This window comes from Zonotrichia leucophrys, unplaced genomic scaffold, assembly GCF_028769735.1.
Source record: "Zonotrichia leucophrys gambelii isolate GWCS_2022_RI unplaced genomic scaffold, RI_Zleu_2.0 Scaffold_738_24627, whole genome shotgun sequence".
NCBI classification, from domain to species: domain Eukaryota; kingdom Metazoa; phylum Chordata; class Aves; order Passeriformes; family Passerellidae; genus Zonotrichia; species Zonotrichia leucophrys.
The window spans coordinates 1-24,627 of record NW_026992943.1 but is presented as its reverse complement, the minus strand read 5'-3'; the positions used below and the strand labels follow the sequence as shown (position 1 = coordinate 24,627).

The following is a 24,627-nucleotide window of genomic DNA, read 5'->3' as shown; positions in this document are numbered from 1 at the left end:
TTTCCATTCCCCCCAGCCCCATTTCCCCCCTGGTCCCGAAGCCCCCAGCCCCATTCTGAAGCCCCCAGCCCCATTTCCATCCCCCCCAGCCCCATTTCCATCCCCATTATTGAAGCCCCCAGCCCCATTATGAAGCCCCCAGCCCCATTTTTGCGCCCCCTCCCCAGGTACGCCCTGATGCGCCGCTGCTGGGCCGCCGACCCCCGGGCCCGCCCAACCTTCGAGGAGCTCGGGGGGGCCCTGGGGGGGCTCCTGCGGGGGCTGCCCCTCCCCCCCGCGACCCCCGACCCCCTCTACGTCAACATGGGCCGGCCGGGGGGCGGGGCCAGCGCGGGGACCGCCCCGGAGCGCGCCAAAAACGACGGGGAGGGGGCGGGGCCGGGGGCGGGGCCAGGGCCGGGGCGGTACGTGCTGTGCCCCGCCCCCTCCCCCGAATTTGGGGACCCCCCCCATGAATTTGGGGACCCCCACCATGAAATTGGGGACCCCCACCCCGAATTTGGGGACCCCCTTGCTGAATTTGGGGACCCCCCCACTAAATTTGGGGACCCCCACCATGAAATTGGGGATCCCCTTGCAGAATTTGGGGACCCCTCCCCAAATTCCTCCCCTGAATTTGGGGATCCCCTCACTGGATTTGGGGACCCCCACCATGGATTTGGGGACCCCCTTGCTGAATTTGAGGGTCCCAACGGGTTTGGGACCCCTCCCCCAGATTTGGGGGTCCCACCGGATTTTGGGGGGTTTGAGGAGGGGGCGTGACAGGAGAGAGACCCCCCCCCCAAAAAAAAAAGCTGTGGTACTGCCAGGGATCCCCAAAAAAGGGAACCCCCAAAAAATTGGGGACCCCCCATCTAAAAGGTACGGGGGACCCCCAAAATAAAGGGAACCCCCAAAAAAGGGCCCCCCCCAAAAGTAATTGGGACCCCCCCAATAAAGGACCCAATAAGGGACCCCCCAAAATAAAGGACCCCCCAAAATAAGGAACCCACCAAAATAAGGGACCATGGCCCCCAAAATAACAAAAGGGAACCCAAATTAAGGGACCCCCAAATAAGGACCCCCAAAATAAGGGAACCCCCAAAATAAAGGGACCCCCAAAATAAAGGGACCCCCCAAAATAAAGGGAACCCCCCAAAATAAAGGGACCCCCCAAAATAAAGGGAACCCCAAAATTAAGGACCCCCCAAAATAAAGGAACCCAAAAATAAAGGGAACCCCCAAAATAAGGGAACCCCCCAAAATAAAGGGACCCCCCAAAATAAAGGGACCCCCCAAAATAAAGGGAACCCCCAAAATATAAGGGACACCCCCCAAAATAAAGGGACCCCCAATAAGGACCCCAAAATAAAGGGACCCCCCAAAATAAAGGGACCCCCCCAAAAAAACTAAAGGGAACCCCCCAAAATAAAGGGACCCCCCCAAAAATAAAGGGAACCCCCCAAAATAAAGGGAACCCCCAAAAATAAAGGGAACCCCCCAAAATAAAGGGAACCCCAAAATAAAGGGAACCCCCAAAAATAAAGGGAACCCCAAAAATAAAGGGACCCCCAAAATAAAGGGAACCCCCCAAAATAAAGGGAACCCCAAAAATAAAGGGAACCCCCAAAATAAAGGGAACCCCAAAATAAAGGGACCCCCAAAAATAAAGGGACCCCCAAAATAAAGGGCCCCCCAAAATAAAGGGACCCCCAAAAATAAAGGGAACCCCCAAAATAAAGGGAACCCCAAAATAAAGGGACCCCCCCAAAATAAAGGGAACCCCCAAAAATAAAGGGAACCCCCTAAAAAACTGGGGACCCCCCAAAATAAAGGGAACCCCAAAATAAAGGGAACCCCCAAAATAAAGGAAACCCCCAAAATAAAGGGACCCCCCAAAATAAAGGGAACCCAAAATAAAGGGAACCCCAAAATAAAGGGAACCCCCCAAAATAAAGGGACCCCCAAAATAAAGGGAACCCCCCCAAAAAAAGGGAACCCCCAAATAAAGGGACCCCCCAAATAAAGGAGCCCCCAAAATAAAGGGACCCCCAAAATAAAGGGAACCCCCAAAATAAAGGGACCCCCCCAAAATAAAGGGACCCCCCAAAATTAAGGGAAGCCCCCCAAAATAAAGGGACCCCCCAAAAATAAAGGGAACCCCCAAAATAAAGGGACCCCCCCAAAATAAAGGGAACCCCAAAATAAAGGGAACCCCAAAATAAAGGGACCCCCAAAATAAAGGGAACCCCAAAATAAAGGGACCCCTCCCCAAATAAGGGACCCCCAAAATAAAGGGACCCCCCCAAAAAAAGGGACCCCCCCAAGGTACTGAGACCCTCAGGGACCCCCCCCCAAAAAGAAAGGACTCCCCCCAGGACCCCCCAAAAATATCAGGGACCCCCCCCCAAAGGTACTTGGGCATTGTGAGACCCCTCCCCAAAAATAAAGAGACCCCTCTAAAATAAAGGGACCCCCCCCCCCAAATAAAGGGACCCCCTTGGGACCCCCACCCAAAAATAAAGGGACCCCTCCAAAGGTACTGGGACCCCCCCCCAAAATGAAGGGACACCCCCCCTCAAGTTGCTCGGGCATTATGGGACCCCCCAAAATAAAGGGGACCCCCCCCCAAAGGTACTGAGACCCCCAGGGACCCCCCCAAAATGAAAGAACCCTCCCCCCAAAAAAGGACCCCCTGCAACCCCCTCCCCAAATTATAGGCCCCCCCCCCCATTCCTCCCCCCTCCAAATAAAGTTCCGAGTTCCGCTCCCGCCTCGTTCTATGGGATGGGTCGGCGCATTTGGGGATTTTGAGGGGGGAGTTTGGGGGTTTGGGTTTTTTGAGGGGGTTTTGGGGTTTATTTCGGGGTTTTGGGGGATCTTTGAAAATTTTTCAGGTTTTTTAAGGGGTTTTTGTGGTTCTTTGAAATTTTTTTAGGTTTTTGCCGGGTTTTTGATATTTTTGGAGTTTTTGGGGGTCTCCGGGGATTTGGGGGCTCAGGGGCGTGGCTAAAGTGAGGGGCGCGGTCTCAGACCACGCCCATATTGCTCCAGCCAATGGGAGTACGCCGCTCCCCAACAGCCAGCCAATAGGAAAGCGGCTTCCGTTGCCTGGCAACTTGGGCGGCCCCACGCGCAGATGCCGCCGTGTGCGTGGCCACACCCACATCGAGAAAATAACCAATCAAAAGAGAGATTTGGGCCGAGGGCCCCGCCTACCAATTGACAGACAGCGCGTTTAACTAATGGTAGTGCGTATCCCCCTTTCAGCTTCCCTCCCGCCAAGGATGCATCAACCAATGACAATCCGCATTACAACCTCAACCCGCTCTTCCACCCAATCAGCACCCGCTTTCCAAAACCCTCGACCTATGGGGGCGCTCGGGCGGGAAGCCGGGGGAGGCGGGAGAGAGCCGACCAATAGAAAGCGGCGTCACATCGCCGAGCGGGGCGACCAGCCAATAGCAGCGCGCGTTACGGCGGGCGCGGGCCGGGCCCGGGGAGGGGGGAAGGTGGCGGCCATTTTGATCGTGAGGGGCCGTGAGGGGCGGCCATGGAGGCGCGGTGGCCGCGGGTGCCGGAGCTGCGGGACGAGCTGGGCCGCCGCGCCATGGACACCCGCGGGCTCAAAGCCGAGCGGCTGCAAACGGCGATGGACGGCGAAGGAGCTCGGCGGGAGGGCCGGTGTAAGAGGGAGAGGGGGTCGCGGTGTGAGGGGTGGGAGATTTACTGGGCTGTCCGTGAGGGGCTGGGGACGAGGCTGCACTGAGGGGAAGGGCTGGACCTGAGGGCGTGAATCCCCGGCCTGAGGGGGCTCTGTGACCCCGCGGTTCTGAGTGGATGGGACCCCCGGTTCTGAGGGGAATGGGACCCCCGGTTCTGAGGGGAATGGGAGCCCCGGTTCTGAGGGGAATGGGATCCCCGGTTCTGAGGGAATGGGACCCCCAAGACCCCCGGTTCTGAGGGGAATGGGATCCCCGCTTCTGAGGGGATGGGACCCCCAAGACCCCCGGTTCTGAGGGAATGGGACCCCCAAGACCCCCGGTTCTGAGGGGAATGGGACCCCCGGTTCTGAGGGAATGGGACCCCCAGTTCTGAGGGAATGGGATCCCCGCTTCTGAGGGGATGGGACCCCCAAGATCTCCGGTTCTGAGGGGATGGGACCCCCGGTTCTGAGGGGATGGGACCCCCAAAATCCCTGGTTCTGAGGGGAATGGGACCCCCAAGATCCCCGGTTCTGAGGGGATGGGACCCCCGGTTCTGAGGGAATGGGACCCCCAAGACCCCCGGTTCTGAGGGAATGGGACCCCCAAGATCTTCAGTTCTGAGGGGATGGGACCCCCGGTTCTGAGGGGATGGGACCCCCGGTTCTGAGGGAATGGGACCCCCAAGACCCCCGGTTCTGAGGGAATGGGACCCCCGGTTCTGAGGGGAATGGGACCCCCAGTTCTGAGGGGAATGGGACCCCCGGTTCTGAGGGGATGGGACCCCCAAAATCCCCGGTTCTGAGGGAATGGGACCCTCGGTTCTGAGGGGATGGGATCCTCGGTTCTGAGGGGAATGGGACCCCGGTTCTGAGGGGAATGGGACCCCCAAAATCCCCGGTTCTGAGGGGATGGGACCCCCAAGATCTCCGCTTCTCAGGGGATGGGACCCCGGTTCTGAGGGGAATGGGACCCCCGGTTCTGAGGGGATGGGACCCCCGGTTCTGAGGGGATGGGACCCGCAAGACCCCCGGTTCTGAGGGGATGGGACCCCCAATTCTGAGGGGAATGGGACCCCCAAGACCCCCGGTTCTGAGGGGATGGGACCCCCGGTTCTGAGGGGAATGGGACCCCCAAAATCCCCGGTTCTGAGGGAATGGGACCCCCAAAATCCCCGGTTCTGAGGGTATGGGACCCCCCTGTAACCCCCCCATCTCTATTATATTTTGGGGGGGTTGCATCCCCACATTTCTCCATTTTCCCTGCCCCAATTTCTCCGTTTTTCACCCCGTTTTGCAGACGGCCTCAGCAACCACAGCCACGAGCACCAGGGTGGCCACCAAGGCCACCAAGGCCACCAAGGCCACCACCAAGGCCACCAGGGCCACCAACCCTATGAGGGTCAGGAGGCTGAGCCCCCTGGGCTGCCCTCAGGTGAGGATTGAGGGGATTTTGGGGGGATTTGGGGGCATTTTGGGGGTCTCTGGGTGCATTTTGGGGGGTCTGGGAGGGCATTTTGGGGGTCTGGGGGGGCATTTTGGGGTCTCTGGGGGTGTCTCTGGGTGCATTTGGGGGCATTTTGGGGGTCTGTGGGTGCATTTGGGGGTCTCTGGGGGTCTGTGGGTGCATTTGGGGGCATTTTGGGGGTCTTTGGGGGTCTCTGGGTGCATTTTGGGGGTCTCTGGAGGGGTCTCTGGGTGTATTTGGGGAGTATTTTGGGGTCTCTGGGTGTATTTGGGGAGTATTTTGGGGGTCTCTGGGTGCATTTGGGGGCATTTTGGGGTCTTTGGGGGCTGTGGGTGCATTTGGGGAGCATTTTGGGGGTCTCTGGGTGCATTTGGGGGCATTTTGGGGGTCTGTGGGTGCATTTTGGGGGTCTGTGGGTGCATTTGGGGGCATTTTGGGGGTCTCTGGGGGTCTGTGGGTGCATTTGGGTGGGGGTCTCTGGGTATGTTTGGGGATCTCTGGCTGTATTTGGGTGGGGTCTCTGGGTGTGTTTGGGGGTCTCTGGGTGTATTTGGGGGGGGGTCTCTGGGTGTGTTTGGGGGTCTCTGGGTGTATTTGGGGAGGGGTCTCTGGGTGTGTTTGGGGGTCTCTGGAGTATTTGGGAGGGGTCTCTGGGTGTGTTTGGGGGTCTCTGGGTGTATTTGGGTGGGGGTCTCTGGGTGTGTTTGGGGGTCTCTGGGTGTATTTGGGTGGGGGTCTCTGGGTGTGTTTGGGGGTCTCTGGGTGTATTTGGGTGGGGGTCTCTGGGTGAGTTTGGGGGTCTCTGGGTGTGTTTGGGGGTCTCTGGGTGTATTTGGGGAGGGGTCTCTGGGTGTGTTTGGGGGTCTCTGGGTGTGTTTGGGGAGGGGTCTCTGGGTGTGTTTGGGGGTCTCTGGTGTATTTGGGGAGGGGTCTCTGGGTGTATTTGGGGAGGGGTCTCTGGGTGTATTTGGGGAGGGGTCTCTGGGTGTGTTTGGGGAGGGGTCTCTGGGTGTGTTTGGGGGTCTCTGGCTGTATTTGGGGGGGGGTCTCCGGAGTATTTGGGGAGGGGGCTCTGGGTGTGTTTGGGGGTCTCTGGGTGTATTTGGGTGGGGGTCTCTGGGTGTATTTGGGGAGGGGTCTCTGGGTGTGTTTGGGGAGGGGTCTCTGGGTGTATTTGGGGGTCTCTGGGTGTATTTGGGGAGGGGTCTCTGGGTGTATTTGGGGAGGGGTCTCTGGGTGTGTTTGGGTGGGGGTCTCTGGGTGTATTTGGGGAGGGGTCTCTGGGTGTGTTTGGGGAGGGGTCTCTGGGTGTATTTGGGGAGGGGTCTCTGGGTGTATTTGGGGAGGGGTCTCTGGGTGTATTTGGGGGTCTCTGGGTGTGTTTGGGGAGGGGTCTCTGGGTGTATTTGGGTGGGGGTCTCTGGGTGTATTTGGGGAGGGGTCTCTGGGTGTGTTTGGGGGGGGGTCTCTGGGTGTGTTTGGGGGTCTCTGGGTGTGTTTGGGGAGGGGTCTCTGGGTGTAATTTGGGGGGCTCTGGGTGTATTTGGGGAGGGGTCTCTGGGTGTATTTGGGTGGGGGTCTCTGGGTGTGTTTGGGGGTCTCTGGGTGCATTTTGGGGGTCTCTGGGTGTATTTGGGGAGGGGTCTCTGGGTGTATTTGGGGAGGGGTCTCTGGTGTGTTTGGGGGTCTCTGGGTGCATTTGGGGGTCTCTGGGTGTATTTGGGGAGGGGTCTCTGGGTGTGTTTGGGGGTCTCTGGGTGTATTTGGGGAGGGGTCTCTGGGTGTATTTGGGGGTCTCTGGGTGTATTTGGGGAGGGGTCTCAGGTGTATTTGGGGAGGGGTCTCTGTGTGAGTTTGGGGGTCTCTGGGTGTATTTGGGGGGGGGTCTCTGGGTGTGTTTGGGGGTCTCTGGGTGTGTTTGGGGAGGGGTCTCTGGGTGTATTTGGGGAGGGGTCTCTGGGTGTGTTTGGGGGTCTCTGGGTGTATTTGGGGAGGGGTCTCCACCTGATCTCTCCCCTCCCCCTCCCCACAGCGCTGCACTCCAAGCCGGACCAGCTCCCCCCCCACGCCCCCTCCCCAAATTACAATGCCCCGCCCCCTAATTACAATGCCCCGCCCCCTAATTACAATGCCCCGCCCCCTAATTTTAACACCCCTCCTAATTATAATACCCCTCCTAATTACAACACCCCTCCCCCTAATTATAACACCCCTCCCCCTAATTATAACACCCCTCCCCCTAATTATGGCACCCACTCTAATTACAATGCCCCTCCCCCTAATTATAACACCCCTCCCCCTAATTATTACACCCCTCCCCCTAATTACGGCGTCTCCTCTAATTATGGCACCCCCCCTAATTACGGCACCCCCTCTAATTATGATAGTCCTCCCCCTAATTACAATGCCCCTCCCCCTAATTATAGTGCCCCTCCCCCTAATTACAATGCTCCTCCCCCTAATTATAATGCCCCTCCCCCTAATTACAGCACTCCCTCTAATTATGGCACTTCCTCTAATTATGGCACCTCCTCTAATTATGGCACCTCCTCTAATTACAGCGCCCCCTCCTCTAATTACAGCACCCCCTCCTCTAATTACAGCGCCCCCTCCTCTAATTACAGCGCCCCCTCCTCTAATTACAGCGCCTCCTCTAATTACAGCACTCCCTCTAATTACAGCGCCTCTTCTAATTACGGCTCCCACTCTAATTACGGCGCCCCTCCCCCTAATTACAACGGCCCCCCCTCTAATTACAGCGCCCCTCCCCCTAATTACAACGGCCCCGCCCATAATTATGGCAGCCCCTCTAATTATGGTGCCCCGCCCCCTGATTACGGCCCCGCCCCCTCCCCTCATTCTGACCCCGCCCCGCCCCCCCCCAACCGGAAGCGGCCGTGGGAGGAGAGGGGGAGGGGCGGCGGCGAGAGATGGCGGGAGAAAAGGTGAGGGGAGACCCCGCCCCTAATTAAACTGACCACGCCCACCGAGACCCCGCCCCAAATTAACAACCACGCCCACCGAGACCCTGCCCCAAATTAACCACGCCCACCGAGACCCCGCCCCAAATTAACAACCCCACCCACTGAGACCCGCCCCAAATTAACAACCACGCCCACCGAGACCCCGCCCCAAATTAACAACCACGCCCACTGAGACCCCGCCCCAAATTAACAACCACGCCCACTGAGACCCCGCCCCAAATTAAACTAGCCACGCCCACCGAGACCCTGCCCCAAATTAAAACCCACGCCCACCGAGACCCTGCCCTAATTAAACTGACCACGCCCACCAAGACCCCGCCCCAAATTAACACATTACCCACCCACCGAGACCCCGCCCCAAATTAACAACCCCGCCCACCGAGACCCCGCCCCAAATTAACAACCACGCCCACTGTGACCCCGCCCCAAATTAACACATTAACCACCCACTGAGACCCTGCCCCAAATTAACAACCCCACCCACCGAGACCCCACCCCAAATTAAATCAACCACGCCTAACGAGACCCTGCCCCAATTAACCAATTAACCACCACACCCACCGAGACCCCGCCCCAAATTAACAACCCCGCCCACCGAGACCCTGCCCCAAAATAACACATTTACCACCCACCCACTGAGACCCCGCCCCAAATTAACAACCATGCCCACCGAGACTCCACCCTGCATTAACCACGCCCACCAAGACCCCACCCCAAATTAACAACCACGCCCACCGAGACCCCGCCCCAAATTAAACTAACCACGCCCACCGAGACCCCGCCCCAAATTAACAACCACGCCCACCGAGACCCCGCCTCAAATTAAACTAACCACGCCCACCGAGACCCCGCTCCAAATTAACAACCCCGCCCACAATTAACAACCACGCCCACCGAGACCCCGCCCAAAATTCACAACCACGCCCACCGAGACCCTGCCCCAAATTAACAACCACGCCCACTGAGGCCCCGCCCCAAATTAACAACCACGCCCACTGAGGCCCCGCCCTGCATTAAATTAACCACGCCGACTCAGACCCTGCCCCAAATTAACACATTAACCACCACACCCACCCTCCGAGACCCTGCCCCAAATTGAACTGACCACGCCCACCGAGACCCCACCCCAAATTAACAACCCCCCCCACCCCAATTAACAGCTCCGCCCACCCGAGACCCCTCCCCAAATTAACCACACCCACCCCAGAGACCCCTCCCCAAATTAACCCCACCCACTGAGACCCCTCCCCAAATTAACCACCCCACCCACCCAAATTAACTCCACCCACCGAGACCCCGCCCCAAATTAACAACCACGCCCACCGAGACTCCACCCGAAACTAACAAACCCACCCACTGAGACCCCTTCCCAAATTAACAAATTAACAACCACACCCACCCCAAATTAACCACACCCACTGAGACCCACCCCAAATTAACAACCACTCCCACCCCAATTAACAACCCCACCTACCCAGAGACCCCTTCCCAAATTAAATTCATCACACTCACCCCAATTAACAACCCCACCCATCCAAATTAACCCCACCCATCCAGAGACCCCTCCCCAAATTAACCACACCCACCCAGAGACCCCTCCCCAAATTAACCACACCCACCCAGAGACCCCTCCCCAAATTAACAAATTAACAATCGCACCCACTGAGACCCCTCCCCAAATTAACACATTAACCACCACACCCACCCCAATTAACAACCCCACCCCCCCAGAGACCCCTCCCCAAATTAACCCCACCCACTCACTGAGACCCCTCCCCAAATTAACCACACCCACCCAGAGACCCCTCCCCAAATTAACATCCACACCCCACTGAGACCCCTCCCCAAATTAACCACACCCACCCAGATTAACCCCACCCACCCAGAGACCCCGCCCCAAATTAACAAATTAACGACCACTTCCACCCCAATTAACAATCCCACCCACTCAGAGACCCCTCCCCAAATTAACATCCACACCCCCCAGAGACCCCTCTCCAAATTAACCCCACCCACCCCAAATAAAGCCCACCCACCCAGAGGCTCCTCCCCAAATTAACAACCACACCCACCCCAATTAACAACCACATCCACCCAGAGACCCCTCCCCAAATTAACCCCACCCTCCTGTTCCCCAGTCCGTGTCCCCTGTCCCCAAATCCCTGTCCCCAAATCCTTGTCCCCAAACCGGGTCCCCTGTCCCCAAATCTGTGTCCCCAACTCTGTCCCCAGCCCTGTTTCCCCAGATCTCTGTCCCAATCCTGTCCCCATCTCCTTGTCCCCAAATTGGTGTCCCCAACCCTGTCCCCTGTCCCCAAACTGGGTCCCCTGTCCCCAAATCCATGTCCCCAAACCCTTGTCCCCAAACTGGGTCCCCTGTCCCCAAATCCATGTCCCCAAATCCTTGTCCCTCAAATCCCTGTCCCCAAATCCTTGTCCCCAAATCCCTGTCCCCCAAATCCCTGTCCCCAAATTGCTGTCCCCAAATCGCTGTCCCCAAACTGCATCCCCTGTCCCCAAGTTGGTGTTCCTGACCCCAAATCGGGTCCCCTGTCCCCAAATTGGTGTCCCCAAATTGGGTCCCCTGCCCCCAAATCCCTGTCCCCAGTCCCTGTCCCCACCTCGGTGTCCCCAAATCCCTGACCCCAAATCCCTGTCCCCAAATCCCTGTCCCCAAACCGGGTCCCCTGTCCCCAAATCCCTGTCCCCAGCCCTGTCCCCACCTCTGTGTCCCCAAATCCCTGACCCCCAATCCCTGACCCCAAACCGGATCCCCTGTCCCCAAATTGGTGTCCCCAAATTGGGTCCCCTGTCCCCAAACCGGGTCCTCTGTCCCCAAATCTGTGTCCCCAAACTGGTGTCCCCAAACTGGGTCCCCTGTCCCCAAACCGGGTCCCCTGTCCCCAAATCCCTGTCCCCAACTCTGTGTCCCTGTCTTTGTGTCCCCAACCCGGTGTCCCCACCGTGTCCCCAATCCCTGTCCCCAATCCCTGTCCCCACCTCGGTGTCCCCTACTCCGTGTCCCCAAATCCCTGTCCCCAACCCTGTCCCCAGACTGGGTCCCCTGTCCCCAAATTGGTGTCCCCAAACCGGGTCCCCTGTCCCCAAATCCCTGTCCCCAAATATGTGTCCCCACCCTGTCCCCACCCTGTCCCCACCCTGTCCCCACCCTGTCCCCGCCCTGTCCCCACCGTGTCCCTGCCGTGTCCCCTCCCTGTCCCCACCCTGTCCCTGCCGTGTCCCCGCCGTGTCCCCGCCCTGTCCCCGCCGTGTCCCCACCCTGTCCCCACCGTGTCCCTGCCATGTCCCCTCTGTGTCCCCACCCTGTCCCTCCCTGTCCCCACCGTGTCCCTTCCATGTCCCCACCGTGTCCCCTCCCGCAGGCCCCGCCCCCCTCAGCCGCCCCCCGATGACAGCGATGACGACTGTGACGATTCCCGGGTGGCCCTGGACACCTGTGAGTGCCCCCCCTCCGTTCAATGCCACCAAATGCCACCTCCTGGTGTCACCCTGGCGCCACCGAGGTGTCCCTTTGTGTCCCCACAGACAACTGTGACCTGCACTTCGAGGTGGCGCCGGACGGGTACAGCGGGCGCCCGCTGACCACCGAGGGGTTCGCCTACCTGTGGGCAGGGGCCAGGGCCACCCACGGGGTGACACGGGGACACGTGTGCTTCGAGATGGAGGTGAGGGACAGGGACAGTGACACAGTGACAGTGACACGGGGACACGTGTGCTTCGAGATGGAGGTGAGGGACAGGGACAGTGACACAGGGACAGTGACACGGGGACACGTGTGCTTCGAGATGGAGGTGAGGGGACATGGGGACAGTGACAGTGACAGTGACAGTGACAGTGACAGTGACACAGTGACAGTGACAGTGACACTGACACAGTGACAATGACACGGGGACACGTGTGCTTCGAGATGGAGGTGAGGGGACACAGTGACAGTGACAGTGACACAGGGACAGTGACACAGGGACAGTGACACAGTGTCAGTAACACAGGGACAGGGACACAGTGACAATGACACGGGGACACGTGTGCTTCGAGATGGAGGTGAGGGGACACAGTGACAGTGACAGTGACACAGGGACAGTGACACAGGGACAGTGACACAGGGACAGTGACACAGTGACACAGTGACAGTGACCACCGAGGGGTTCGCCTACCTGTGGGCAGGGGCCAGGGCCACCCACGGCGTGACACGGGGACACGTGTGCTTCGAGATGGAGGTGAGGGGACACGGGGACAGTGACAGTGACAGTGACACGGGGACGGGTGTGCTTCGAGATGGAGGTGAGGGACAGGGACACAGGGACAGTGACAGTGACAGTGACACAGTGACAGTGACATAGTGACAGTGACACAGGGACAGTGACAGTGACACGGGGACACGTGTGCTTCGAGATGGAGGTGAGGGACAGGGACAGTGACACAGTGACAGTGACAGTGACAGTGACACGGGGACACGTGTGCTTCGAGATGGAGGTGAGGGACATGGGGACAGGGACAGGGACAGGGACAGTGACACAGTGACAGTGACACAGTGACAGTGACACAGGGACAGTGACAGTGACACAGTGACACAGGGACAGTGACAGTGACACAGTGACAGTGACACAGTGACAGTGACACAGTGACACAGTGACACAGTGACAGTGACACAGTGACACAGTGACAGTGACACAGTGACAGTGACACAGGGACAGGGACACAGTGACAGTGACACAGTGACACAGTGACAGTGACACAGTGACAGTGACACAGTGACACAGTGACAGTGACACAGTGACAGTGACACAGGGACAGTGACCACCGAGGGGTTCGCCTACCTGTGGGCAGGGGCCAGGGCCACCCACGGGGTGACACGGGGACACGTGTGCTTCGAGATGGAGGTGAGGGACAGGGACAGTGACAGTGACAGTGACACAGTGACAGTGACACAGGGACAGTGACACAGTGACAGTGACAGTGACACGGGGACACGTGTGCTTCGAGATGGAGGTGAGGGGACAGGGACAGTGACAGGGACATGGGGACAGGGACAGTGACACAATGACAGTGAGTGACACAGTGACACAGTGACAGTGACATGGGGACAGGGACACAGGGACAGTGACACGGGGACGAGTGTGCTTCGAGATGGAGGTGAGGGGACACGGGGACAGTGACAGTGACACAGTGACACAGTGACAGTGACAGTGACAGTGACACAGTGACAGTGACAGTGACACGGGGACACATGTGCTTCGAGATGGAGGTGAGGGGACACGGGGACAGTGACAGTGACAGTGACACGGGGATAGTGACAGTGACACAGGGACACAGTGACAGTGACAGTGACACGGGGACGGGTGTGCTTCGAGATGGAGGTGAGGGGACAGGGACAGTGACACAGTGACAGTGACAGTGACAGGGACAGTGACACAGGGACAGTGACATGGGGACACGTGTGCTTCGAGATGGAGGTGAGGGGACAGGGACAGTGACACAGTGACACAGTGACAGTGACACAGTGACAGGAATAGTGACACGGGGACAGGTGTGCTTCGAGATGGAGGTGAGGGGACAGGGACACAGTGACACAGTGACAGTGACACAGTGACAGTGACACGGGGACAGGTGTGCTTCGAGATGGAGGTGAGGGGACAGGGACAGTGACACAGTGACACAGTGACAGTGACACAGTGACAGTGACACGGACAGTGACACGGGGACGGGTGTGCTTCGAGATGGAGGTGAGGGGACAGGGACATGGGGACAGAGACAGTGACAGGGACATGGGGACAGTGCCAGTTATCTCACAGTGACAATGGCAGCTCCCTGTGGCACTGCCACCCCAACGTCCAGGTGTCCCTGATGTCCCCAATGTCCCCAATGCCCCCCCAATGTCCCCACTGTCCCCAATGTCCCCAATCCCCCCACTGTCCCCAGTGTCCCCATTGTCCCCAATCCCCCCAATGTCCCCAATGTCCCAGTGTCCCCAATCCCCCCAATGCCCCCCCAATGTCCCCAGTGTCCCCAATGTCCCCAATCCCCCCAATGTCCCCACTGTCCCCATTGGTGTCCCCAATGCCCCCAATGTCCCCATTGATGCCCCCAATGTCCCCAATCCCCCCATGTCCCCAATCCCCCCAATGTCCCCAATCCCCTCAATGTCCCCAATGTCCCCAATGCCCCCCCCAATGTCCCCATTGATGTCCCCAGTGTCCCCAGTGTCCCCAATGTCCCCAATCCCCCCAATGCCCCCACTGTCCCCAATGCCCCCAATGTCCCCAGTGTCCCCTCAATGTCCCCAATGTCCCCAATGCCCCCAATGCCCCCCACTGTCCCCAATGCCCCCACTGTCCCCTCAATGTCCCCAGTGTCCCCAATGTCCCCAATCCCCCAATCCCCCCAATGCCCCCCCAATGCCCCCACTGTCCCCAATCCCCCCAATGTCCCCAGTGTCCCCATTGGTGTCCCCATTGATGTCCCCAATGTCCCCATTGCTGTCCCCAGTGTCCCCATTGGTGTCCCCATTGATGTCCCCACTGTCCCCATTGGTGTCCCCAATGTCCCCTCAATGTCCCCATTGGTGTCCCCATTGGTGTCCCCATTGGTGTCCGCAGGTGCTGGAGCAGATCCCCGTTCAGCACCTGCCGCCCTCAGAGCCCGACCCGCACGTGGTGAGAGTGGGCTGGTCCCTGGACACCTGCGGCACCCAGCTGGGTCAGTGTCACCAAATGTCCCCAAATGTCACCAAATAATGTCCCCAATGTCCCCCCAGTGTCCCTGGACACCTGCGGCACCCAGCTGGGTCAGTGTCACCAAATAATGTCACCTGTGTCCCCAAATAATGTCCCCAAATGTCACCAAATAATGTCCCCAGTGTCCCTGGACACCTGCGGCACCCAGCTGGGTCAGTGTCCCCAAATAATGTCACCAAATAATGTCCCCAATGTCCCCAATGTCCCCCCAATGTCCCCAATGTCCCTGGACACCTGCGGCACCCAGCTCGGTCAGTGTCACCAAATAATGTCACCAATGTCCCCAATGTCACCAAATAATGTCCCCAATGTCCCTGGACACCTGCGGCACCCAGCTGGGTCAGTGTCACCAAATAATGTCCCCAAATGTCACCAAATGTTCCCCCAGTGTCCCTGGACACCTGCGGCACCCAGCTGGGTCAGTGTCACCTGTGTCCCCAAATGTCACCAAATAATGTCCCCAAATAATGTCCCCAATGTCCCTGGACACCTGCGGCACCCAGCTGGGTCAGTGTCACCTGTGTCCCCAAATGTCACCAAATAATGTCCCCAAATAATGTCCCCAATGTCCCTGGACACCTGCGGCACCCAGCTCGGTCAGTGTCCCCAAATAATGTCCCCAATGTCACCAATGTCCCTAAATAATGTCCCCCCAATGTCCCTGGACACCTGCGGCACCCAGCTGGGTCAGTGTCACCTGTGTCCCCAAATGTCACCAATGTCACCAAATAATGTCCCCAATGTCCCCCCAGTGTCCCTGGACACCTGCGGCACCCAGCTGGGTCAGTGTCACCAAATAATGTCCCCAAATGTCACCAAATGTCACCAAATAATGTCCCCAGTGTCCCTGGACACCTGCGGCACCCAGCTGGGTCAGTGTCCCCAAATAATGTCACCAATGTCCCCAAATAATGTCCCCAAATAATGTCCCCAGTGTCCCTGGACACCTGCGGCACCCAGCTGGGTCAGTGTCACCTGTGTCCCCAAATGTCACCAAATAATGTCCCCAAATAATGTCCCCAATGTCCCTGGACACCTGCGGCACCCAGCTCGGTCAGTGTCACCAAATAATGTCACCAATGTCCTCAAATGTCCCCAAATAATGTCCCCAATGTCCCTGGACACCTGCGGCACCCAGCTGGGTCAGTGTCACCAAATGTCCCCAAATGTCCCCAATGTCCCCAAATAATGTCCCCAGTGTCCCTGGACACCTGCGGCACCCAGCTGGGTCAGTGTCCCCAAATAATGTCCCCAAATGTCACCAAATGTCCACAATGTCACCAAATGTCGCCAATGTCCCCAATGTCCCCAGTGTCCCTCCAATGTCCCTGGACTCCTGCGGCACCCAGCTGGGTCAGTGTCACCAAATAATGTCACCAAATAATGTCCCCAAATGTCACCAAATAATGTCCCCAAATGCCCCCAATGTCCCCAAATGCCCCCAATGTCCCCAAATGTCCCCAAATAATGTCCCCAGTGTCCCTGGACACCTGCGGCACCCAGCTGGGTCAGTGTCCCCAAATAATGTCCCCAATGTCCCCAATGTCCCCCAATGTCCCCCAAATGTCACCAATATCCCCAAATGTCCCCAAATTCCCCAGTGTCCCCCAATGTCCCTGGACACCTGCGGCACCCAGCTGGGTCAGTGTCACCAAATAATGTCCCCAATGTCACCAAATAATGTCCCCAATGTCCCCCCAATGTCCCTGGACACCTGCGGCACCCAGCTGGGTCAGTGTCACCAAATAATGTCACCAAATAATGTCCCCAATGTCACCAATGTCACCAGATAATGTCCCCAATGTCCCCCCAATGTCCCTGGACTCCTGCGGCACCCAGCTGGGTCAGTGTCACCAAATAATGTCACCTGTGTCCCCAAATAATGTCCCCAATGTCCCCCCAATGTCCCTGGACTCCTGCGGCACCCAGCTGGGTCAGTGTCACCAATGTCCCCAGATGTCCCCAAATGTCACCAAATGTCCCCAATGTCACCAATGTCCCCAATGTCCCTGGACACCTGCGGCACCCAGCTGGGTCAGTGTCACCAAATAATGTCACCTGTGTCCCCAAATAATGTCACCAGTGTCCCCCCAATGTCCCTGGACACCTGCGGCACCCAGCTGGGTCAGTGTCCCCAAATAATGTCACCTGTGTCCCCAAATGTCCCCAAATAATGTCCCCAATGTCCCTGGACACCTGCGGCACCCAGCTGGGTCAGTGTCCCCAAATGTCACCAAATGTCACCAAATAATGTCCCCAATGTCCCCAATGTCCCCAATGTCCCTGGACACCTGCGGCACCCAGCTCGGTCAGTGTCACCAAATGTCCCCAAATAATGTCCCCAAATAATGTCCCCAAATAATGTCCCCAAATGTCCCCAATGTCCCCAATCCCCCCAATGTCCCCAATGTCCCCAACCCATTAATGTCCCAAATGCCCCCAATATCCCCCAATCCCCCCAATGTCCCCAATGTCCCGCAATGTCCCCAATACTCCCAATCCCCCAATGTCCCCCAATGTCCCCAAATGCTCCCAATGTCCCCAATGTCCCCAAGGTCCCCAATGCCCCCAATGTCCCCCCAGTGTCCCCAAATGCCCCCAATACTCCCAATCCCCCAATGTCCCCAATGTCCCCCCAATGTCCCCCAGTGTCCCCCAATGTCCCCAATGTCCCCAAATGTCCCCAAAGTCTCCTCCCCCTCCCTGGAATTTTGGGTCCGGATTGGGAATTTTTGGGAAATTTTTGTGGATTTTTTTAAAAAATTTTTTTGGGAATTTTTGGGTGGAATTTTTGGGAATTTTGGGGTTCCCTGAAAGGAATTTTTGGGAATTTTGGGCCGGAATTTCTGGGAATTTTGGGTCTCCCTGAAGGGAATTTTTGGGAATTTTGGGTCTCCCTGAAGGGAATTTTTGGCCAGAATTTTTGGGAATTTTGGGCTCCCTGAAGGGAATTTTTGGGAATTTTGGGCCAGAATTTCTGGGAATTTTGGGCTCCCTGAAGGGAATTTTTGGGTGGAATTTTTGGGAATTTTGTTATCCCTGAAAGGAATTTTTGGGAAATCTTGGGAATTTTGGGTGTGGATTGGGAATTTTTTGTGGAATTTTGGTCTCCCTGATGGGAATTTTTTGGGAATTTTTTGGCCAGAATTTTTATGGAATTTTCATCTCTCTGCAGGGAATTTTTGGCTGAGAATTTTTGGGATTTTTTTGTGGAATTTTGGACTCCCTGAAAGGAAATTTTGGGTCTGGATGGAGAATTTTTGTGGAATTTTTGGGTGGAATTTTTGTGGATTTCGGTATTTCTGAAGGGAATTTTGGGTCTCCCTGAAGGGAATTTTTGGCCAGAATTTCTGGGAATTTTGGGGCTCCCTGAAGGGAATTTTTGGGAATTTTTGGCCAGAATTTTTGGGAATTTTGGGTCTCCCTGAAGGGAATTTTTGGGTGGAATTTTTGGGAATTTTGGGCTCCCTGAAGGGAATTTTTGGGAATTTTTGGCCAGAATTTTTGGGAATTTTGGGTCTCCCTGAAGGGAATTTTTGGGTGGAATTTCTGGGAATTTTGGGACTCCCTGAAAGGAATTTTTGGGCGGAATTTCTGGGAATTTTGGGTCTCCCTGAAGGGAATTTTTGGGTGGAATTTCTGGGAATTTTGGGTCTCCCTGAAGGGAATTTTTGGGTGGAATTTCTGGGAATTTTGGGGCTCCCTTAAGGGAATTTTTGGCCAGAATTTCTGGGGAATTTTGTTCTCCCTGCCAGGAATTTTAGGGTGGAATTTTTGGGAATTTTTGGCCAGAATTTTTGGGAATTTTGGGTCTCCCTGAAGGGAATTTTTGGGAATTTTTGGCCAGAATTTCTGGGAATTTTGGGCTCCCTGAAGGGAATTTTGGGCCAGAATTTCTGGGAATTTTTGGCTCCCTGAAGGGAATTTTTGTGCCAGAATTTCTGGGAATTTTGGGTCTCCCTGAAGGGAATTTTTGGGAATTTTTGGCCGGAATTTCTGGGAATTTTTGGCCAGAATTTCTGGGAATTTTGGGTTTCCCTGAAGGGAATTTTTGGGTGGAATTTTTGGGAATTTTGTTCTCCCTGGCAGGAATTTTAGGGTGGAATTTTTGGGAATTTTTTGCCAGAATTTCTGGGAATTTTGGGCTCCCTGAATGGAATTTTTGGGATTTCTTGGCCAGAATTTCTGGAAATTTTTGGTCTCCCTGAAGGGAATTTTTGGTAATTTTTGGTCAGAATTTTTGTGGAATTTTGGGTCTCCCTGCAGGGAATTTTTGGGTGGAATTTCTGGGAATTTTGGGACTCCCTGAAGGGAATTTTTGTGCCAGAATTTTTGGGAATTTTGGGTCTCCCTGAAGGGAATTTTTGGGAAATCTTGGGAATTTTGGGTGTGGATTGGGAATTTTTTGTGGAATTTTGGTCTCCCTGATGGGAATTTTTTGGGAATTTTTTGGCCAGAATTTTTATGGAATTTTCATCTCTCTGCAGGGAATTTTTGGCTGAGAATTTTTGGGATTTTTTTGTGGAATTTTGGGTTCCCTGAAAGGAAATTTTGGGTCTGGATGGAGAATTTTTGTGGAATTTTTGGGTGGAATTTTTGTGGATTTCGGTATTTCTGAAGGGAATTTTGGGTCTCCCTGAAGGGAATTTTTGGCCAGAATTTCTGGGAATTTTGGGGCTCCCTGAAGGGAATTTTTGGGAATTTTTGGCCAGAATTTTTGGGAATTTTGGGTCTCCCTGAAGGGAATTTTTGGGTGGAATTTTTGGGAATTTTGGGCTCCCTGAAGGGAATTTTTGGGAATTTTTGGCCAGAATTTTTGGGAATTTTTGGGTCTCCCTGAAGGGAATTTTTGGCCAGAATTTTGGGAATTTTGGGGCTCCCTGAAGGGAATTTTTGGGTGGAATTATTGGGAATTTTGGGTCTCCCTGAAGGGAATTTTTGGGTGGAATTATTGGGAATTTTGGGACTCCCTGAAGGGAATTTTTGGCCAGAATTTCTGGGAATTTTGTTCTCCCTGCCAGGAATTTTAGGGTGGAATTTTTGGGAATTTTGGGCCAGAATTTCTGGAAATTTTGGGCCAGAATTTTTGGGAATTTTTGGCCAGAATTTCTGGGAATTTTGGGCTCCCTGAAGGGAATTTTTGGCCAGAATTTTTGGGAATTTTGGGCTCCCTGAAGGGAATTTTTGGCCGGAATTTCTGGGAATTTTGGGCTCCCTGAAGGGAATTTTTGGCCAGAATTTTTGGGAATTTTGGGCTCCCTGAAGGGAATTTTTGGGTGGAATTTTTGGGAATTTTGGATTCCCTGAAAGGAATTTTTTGGGTCTGTATTGGGAATTTTGTGGAATATATGGCCCAGAACTTTTGGGAATTTTGGGTCTCCTAGCTGGGAATTTTCAGGAATTTTTGGGCGGAAATTTTGGGGGAATTTTGGGCTCCTTGAAGGGAATTTTTGGCCAGAATTTTTGTGGAATTTTGGGTCTCCCTGAAGGGAATTTTTGGGAATTTTGGCCAGAATTTCTGGGAATTTTTGGTAATTTTGGGCCAGAATTTTTGGGAATTTTGGCTCTCCCTGAAGGGAATTTTGGGCCAGAATTTTGAGGAATTTTGGGCTCCCTGAAGGGAATTTTTGGGTGGAATTTTTGGGAATTTTGGGACTCCCTGAAGGGAATTTTTGGCCAGAATCTTGGGCCAGAATTTTTGGGAATTTTTTATTTTTGTAATTTCCCCGTTTTTCCCCAGGGGAGGAGCCGTTCTCGTTCGGCTACGGCGGCACCGGGCGCAAATCCTGCGACGGAAAATTCCAGAACTACGGGGAAAAATTCGGGCAGGGCGACGTCATCGCCTGCCTGGCGGTGAGAGAGGGGAAAATGGGGAAAAAAGGGGGAAATTGGGAAAATTTATGGAAATTGGGGAAAATTTATGGAAATTGGGGGGAAAATTGGAAAAAAATGGGAGAAATTTGGTGAAAATTGGGAGAAATTTGGGAAAAATTGGGGAGGAAATTGGTGGAAATTTGGTGGAAATTTGGTGGAAATAGGGAGAAAATTAAGGATTTAGGGACACCTGGGGGTGTCACTGTTTTTTCACTTTTCAGCATTTTCTGCCTTTTTATCCCCCCTTTTTTTTATCAATTTTTCGCTGTTTTTCCACTGGTTTTGCACCATTTTTTTCACCATTTTTTCACCATTTTTTCACTGTTTTTTCACCGTTTTTTCACCATTTTTTCACCATTTTTTCACCATTTTTTCACCATTTTTTCACCCTTTTTTTACCATTTTTTCACCATTTTTTCCCCGTTTTTTCACCGTTTTTTTCACCGTTTTTTCACCATTTTTCCCATTTTTTCCCCATTTTTTCACCCTTTTTTTTGCCTTTTTTCCCCATTTTTTCACCGTTTTTTCACCCTTTCTTCACCATTTTTTCGCCATTTTTTCCCCATTTTTTCCCTTTTTTTCCCCGTTTTTCCCCATTTTTTCACCATTTTTTCACTGTTTTTTCACCCTTTCTTCACCATTTTTTCCCCATTTTTTCCCCATTTTTTCACCCTTTTTTCACCATTTTTTCACCATTTTTTCACCATTTTTTTACCATTTTTTACCATTTTTTCACCATTTTTTCACCATTTTTTCACCATTTTTTCCCATTTTTTCACCGTTTTTTCCCATTTTTTCACCATTTTTTCCCATTTTTTCACCATTTTTTCACCATTTTTTCACCATTTTTTCCCCATTTTTTCACCCTTTTTTTCAACGTTTTTTCACCGTTTTTCCCATTTTTTCACCATTTTTTCACGATTTTTTTCACCATTTTTTTTGCCATTTTTTCACTATTTTTTCACCGTTTTTCCCTGTTTTTTCACCGTTTTTCACCGTTTTTTCCCATTATTTTCACCATTGTTTTACCATTTTTTCACCTTTTTTCACCATTTTTTCACCATTTTTTCACCGTTTTTTCCCATTTTTTCACCATTTTTTCGCCGTTTTTTCACCGTTTTTTCCCGTTTTTTCCCCGTTTTTCCCCATTTCCCAGGATTTCGAGGCTGGGGATGATGTGGAGCTGTCCTTCCTGAAGAACGGGCAGTGCCAGTTTTGACCATTTCTCACCATTTCTGTGTCATTTTTTCACCGTTTTTTCCCATTTTTTCACCATTTCTTCACCCTTTTTTCACTGTTTTTTCCCATTTTTTCACCATTTTTTCAGCGTTTTTTTACCATTTTTTCACCGTTTTCTCACCATTTTTTCACCAAATTTACACCGTTTTTTCACCATTTTTTCATCGTTTTTTCACCCTTTTTTCACCCTTTTTTCACTATTTTTTCACCATTTTTTCCCATTTTTTCACCATTTTTTCACCGTTTTTTCACCATTTTTTCCCCGTTTTTTCCCATTTTTTCACCATTTTTTCACCATTTTTTCACCGTTTTTTTACCATTTTTTCACCGTTTTTTCACCGTTTTTTCACCATTTTTTCACCATTTTTTCACCATTTTTTCACCATTTTTTCACCGTTTTTTCACCGTTTTTTCCCATTTTTTCACCGTTTTTTCCCGTTTTTTCCCCATTTTTCAGGATTTCGAGGCTGGGGACGATGTGGAGCTGTCCTTCCTGAAGAACGGGCCGTGCCAGTTTTGACCATTTCTCTCCATTTTTGTGCCCTTTTTTTGCCGATTTGTCCCATTTTTTCCCATTTTTTGCCCGTTTTTCCCATTTTTTCACCGTTTTTCCCCATTTTCCCCATTTCCCAGGATTTCGAGGCCGGGGATGATGTGGAGCTGTCCTTCCTGAAGAACGGGCAGTGCCAGGGGGTGGCCATTGGGTTGGGTTTTGTCCGTTTCTCACCATTTTTTCACCATTTTTTCACCGTTTTTCACCATTTTTTCACCGTTTTTTCCCGTTTTTTCACCGTTTTTTCCCGTTTTTTCACCGTTTTTTCCCGTTTTTCCCCATTTCCCAGGATTTCGAGGCGGGTGACGATGTGGAGCTGTCCTTCCTGAAGAACGGGCACTGCCAGGGGGTGGCGTTCCGCGTCCCCAAGGGGCTGCTGGCCGGCCGGGCGCTCTTTCCCCACGTGCTGGTCAAGAACTGCAGCGTCCACTTCAACTTCGGGCAGCGGCCGCGGCCACTCCGGCCACTGACCCCCGGCTACAGCCTGATCCAGGCCAGCCCGGCCGGACACCGCGACAGGGGGACACGGGGACCGCGGACAAAGGCCGAGTGCGAGGTGGGACAGACACACGGACACTGGGGATGGACACAGGGACTTTGGGGACATTGAGGATGGACATTGGGGACATGGGATGGACATTGGAGGCATTGGGGGATTGGGGACATTGGGGACAGACACAGGGACAGACATGGGGACATTGGGGATGGACATTGGGATGGACACAGGACGTTGAGGACATTGGGGACATTGGGGACATTGGGGATATTGAGGATGGACATTGGGATGGACATTGGGGACACTGTGGGGATGGACATTGGGGACAGACACATGGACATTGGGGACATTGGGGATGGACATTGGGGTAGACATTGAGATGGACACAGGGACATCCTGGGGTCAGTGTCCATCCAGGACAGCCCGGCCGGACACCGCGACAGGGGGACACGGGGACCGCGGACAAAGGCTGAGTGCGAGGTGGGACAGACACACGGACACCTTGGGGACATTGGGGAAAGACTCGGGCATTGGGGACATTGGGGACATTGGGGACATTGAGGATGGACATTGGGATGGACATTGGGATGGACATTGGGGTGGACATTGGGGACACTGTGGGGATGGACATTGGGGACATTGGGGACATTGGGGATGGACACTGGGGATGGCCATTGGGGACATTGGGGATGGACATTGGGATGGACATTGGGATGGACATTGGGGACACTGTGGGGATGGACATTGGGGACACTGTGGGGATGGACATTGGGGATGGACATTGGGATGGACATTGGGGACATTGGGGACATTGGGATGGACATTGGGAACATTGGGGGACAGACACATGGACACTGGGGACATTGGGGACACTGTGGGGATGGACATTGGGGACATTGAGGATGGACATTGGGATGGACATTGGGGACACTGTGGGGATGGACACTGGGGTCATTGGGGATGGACACATGGACACTGGGGACATTGGGGACACTGTGGGGATGGACACTGGGGACAGACACATGGACATTGGGGACATTGGGGATGGACATTGGGGATGGACACGGGGACATTGGGGACATTGGGGACACCTTGGGGACATTGGGGACATTGGGGGGATTGGGGATGGACATTGGGGACAGACACACGGACACCTTGGGGACACTGGGGAAAGACTCAGGGACATTGGGGACATTGGGGACATTGGGGATGGACATTGGGATGGACACAGGGACATTGGGTTCAGCCTGATCCAGGCCAGCCCGGCCGGACACCGGGACAGGGGGACACGGGGACCGCGGACAAAGGCCGAGTGTGAGGTGGGACAGACACACGGACATTGGGGACATTGGGATGGACATTGGGGACATTGGGGACACTGTGGGGATGGACATTGGGATGGACACGGGGACACTGGGGACATTGGGGGGATTGGGGATGGACATTGGGGATGGACATTGGGGACATTGGGGGGATTGGGGATGGACATTGGGGATGGACACACGGACACATTGGGGACATTGGGAATGGACATTGGGATGGACATTGGGGACACTGTGGGGACATTGGGATGGAC

The 24,627-nt window shown here is 54.2% G+C and overlaps 1 protein-coding gene across 1 annotated transcript; it reads left to right on the top strand.

Annotated features, from left to right (window-relative positions):
* Nucleotides 1–3,526: 3,526 nt before the first annotated feature.
* LOC135441951 (heterogeneous nuclear ribonucleoprotein U-like protein 1) lies at nt 3,527–23,111 on the top strand (the record flags this gene model as incomplete). The annotated part of the gene is made up of 9 exons (XM_064701499.1): nt 3,527–3,665; nt 4,983–5,117; nt 7,183–7,639; nt 7,994–8,095; nt 11,518–11,591; nt 11,681–11,820; nt 14,752–14,851; nt 20,630–20,742; nt 22,845–23,111. Coding segments are annotated over exons 1-9 (1,521 nt in total), but the record flags the coding sequence as incomplete, so codon positions are not given.
* Between the last annotated feature and the right edge of the window lie 1,516 nt (nt 23,112–24,627).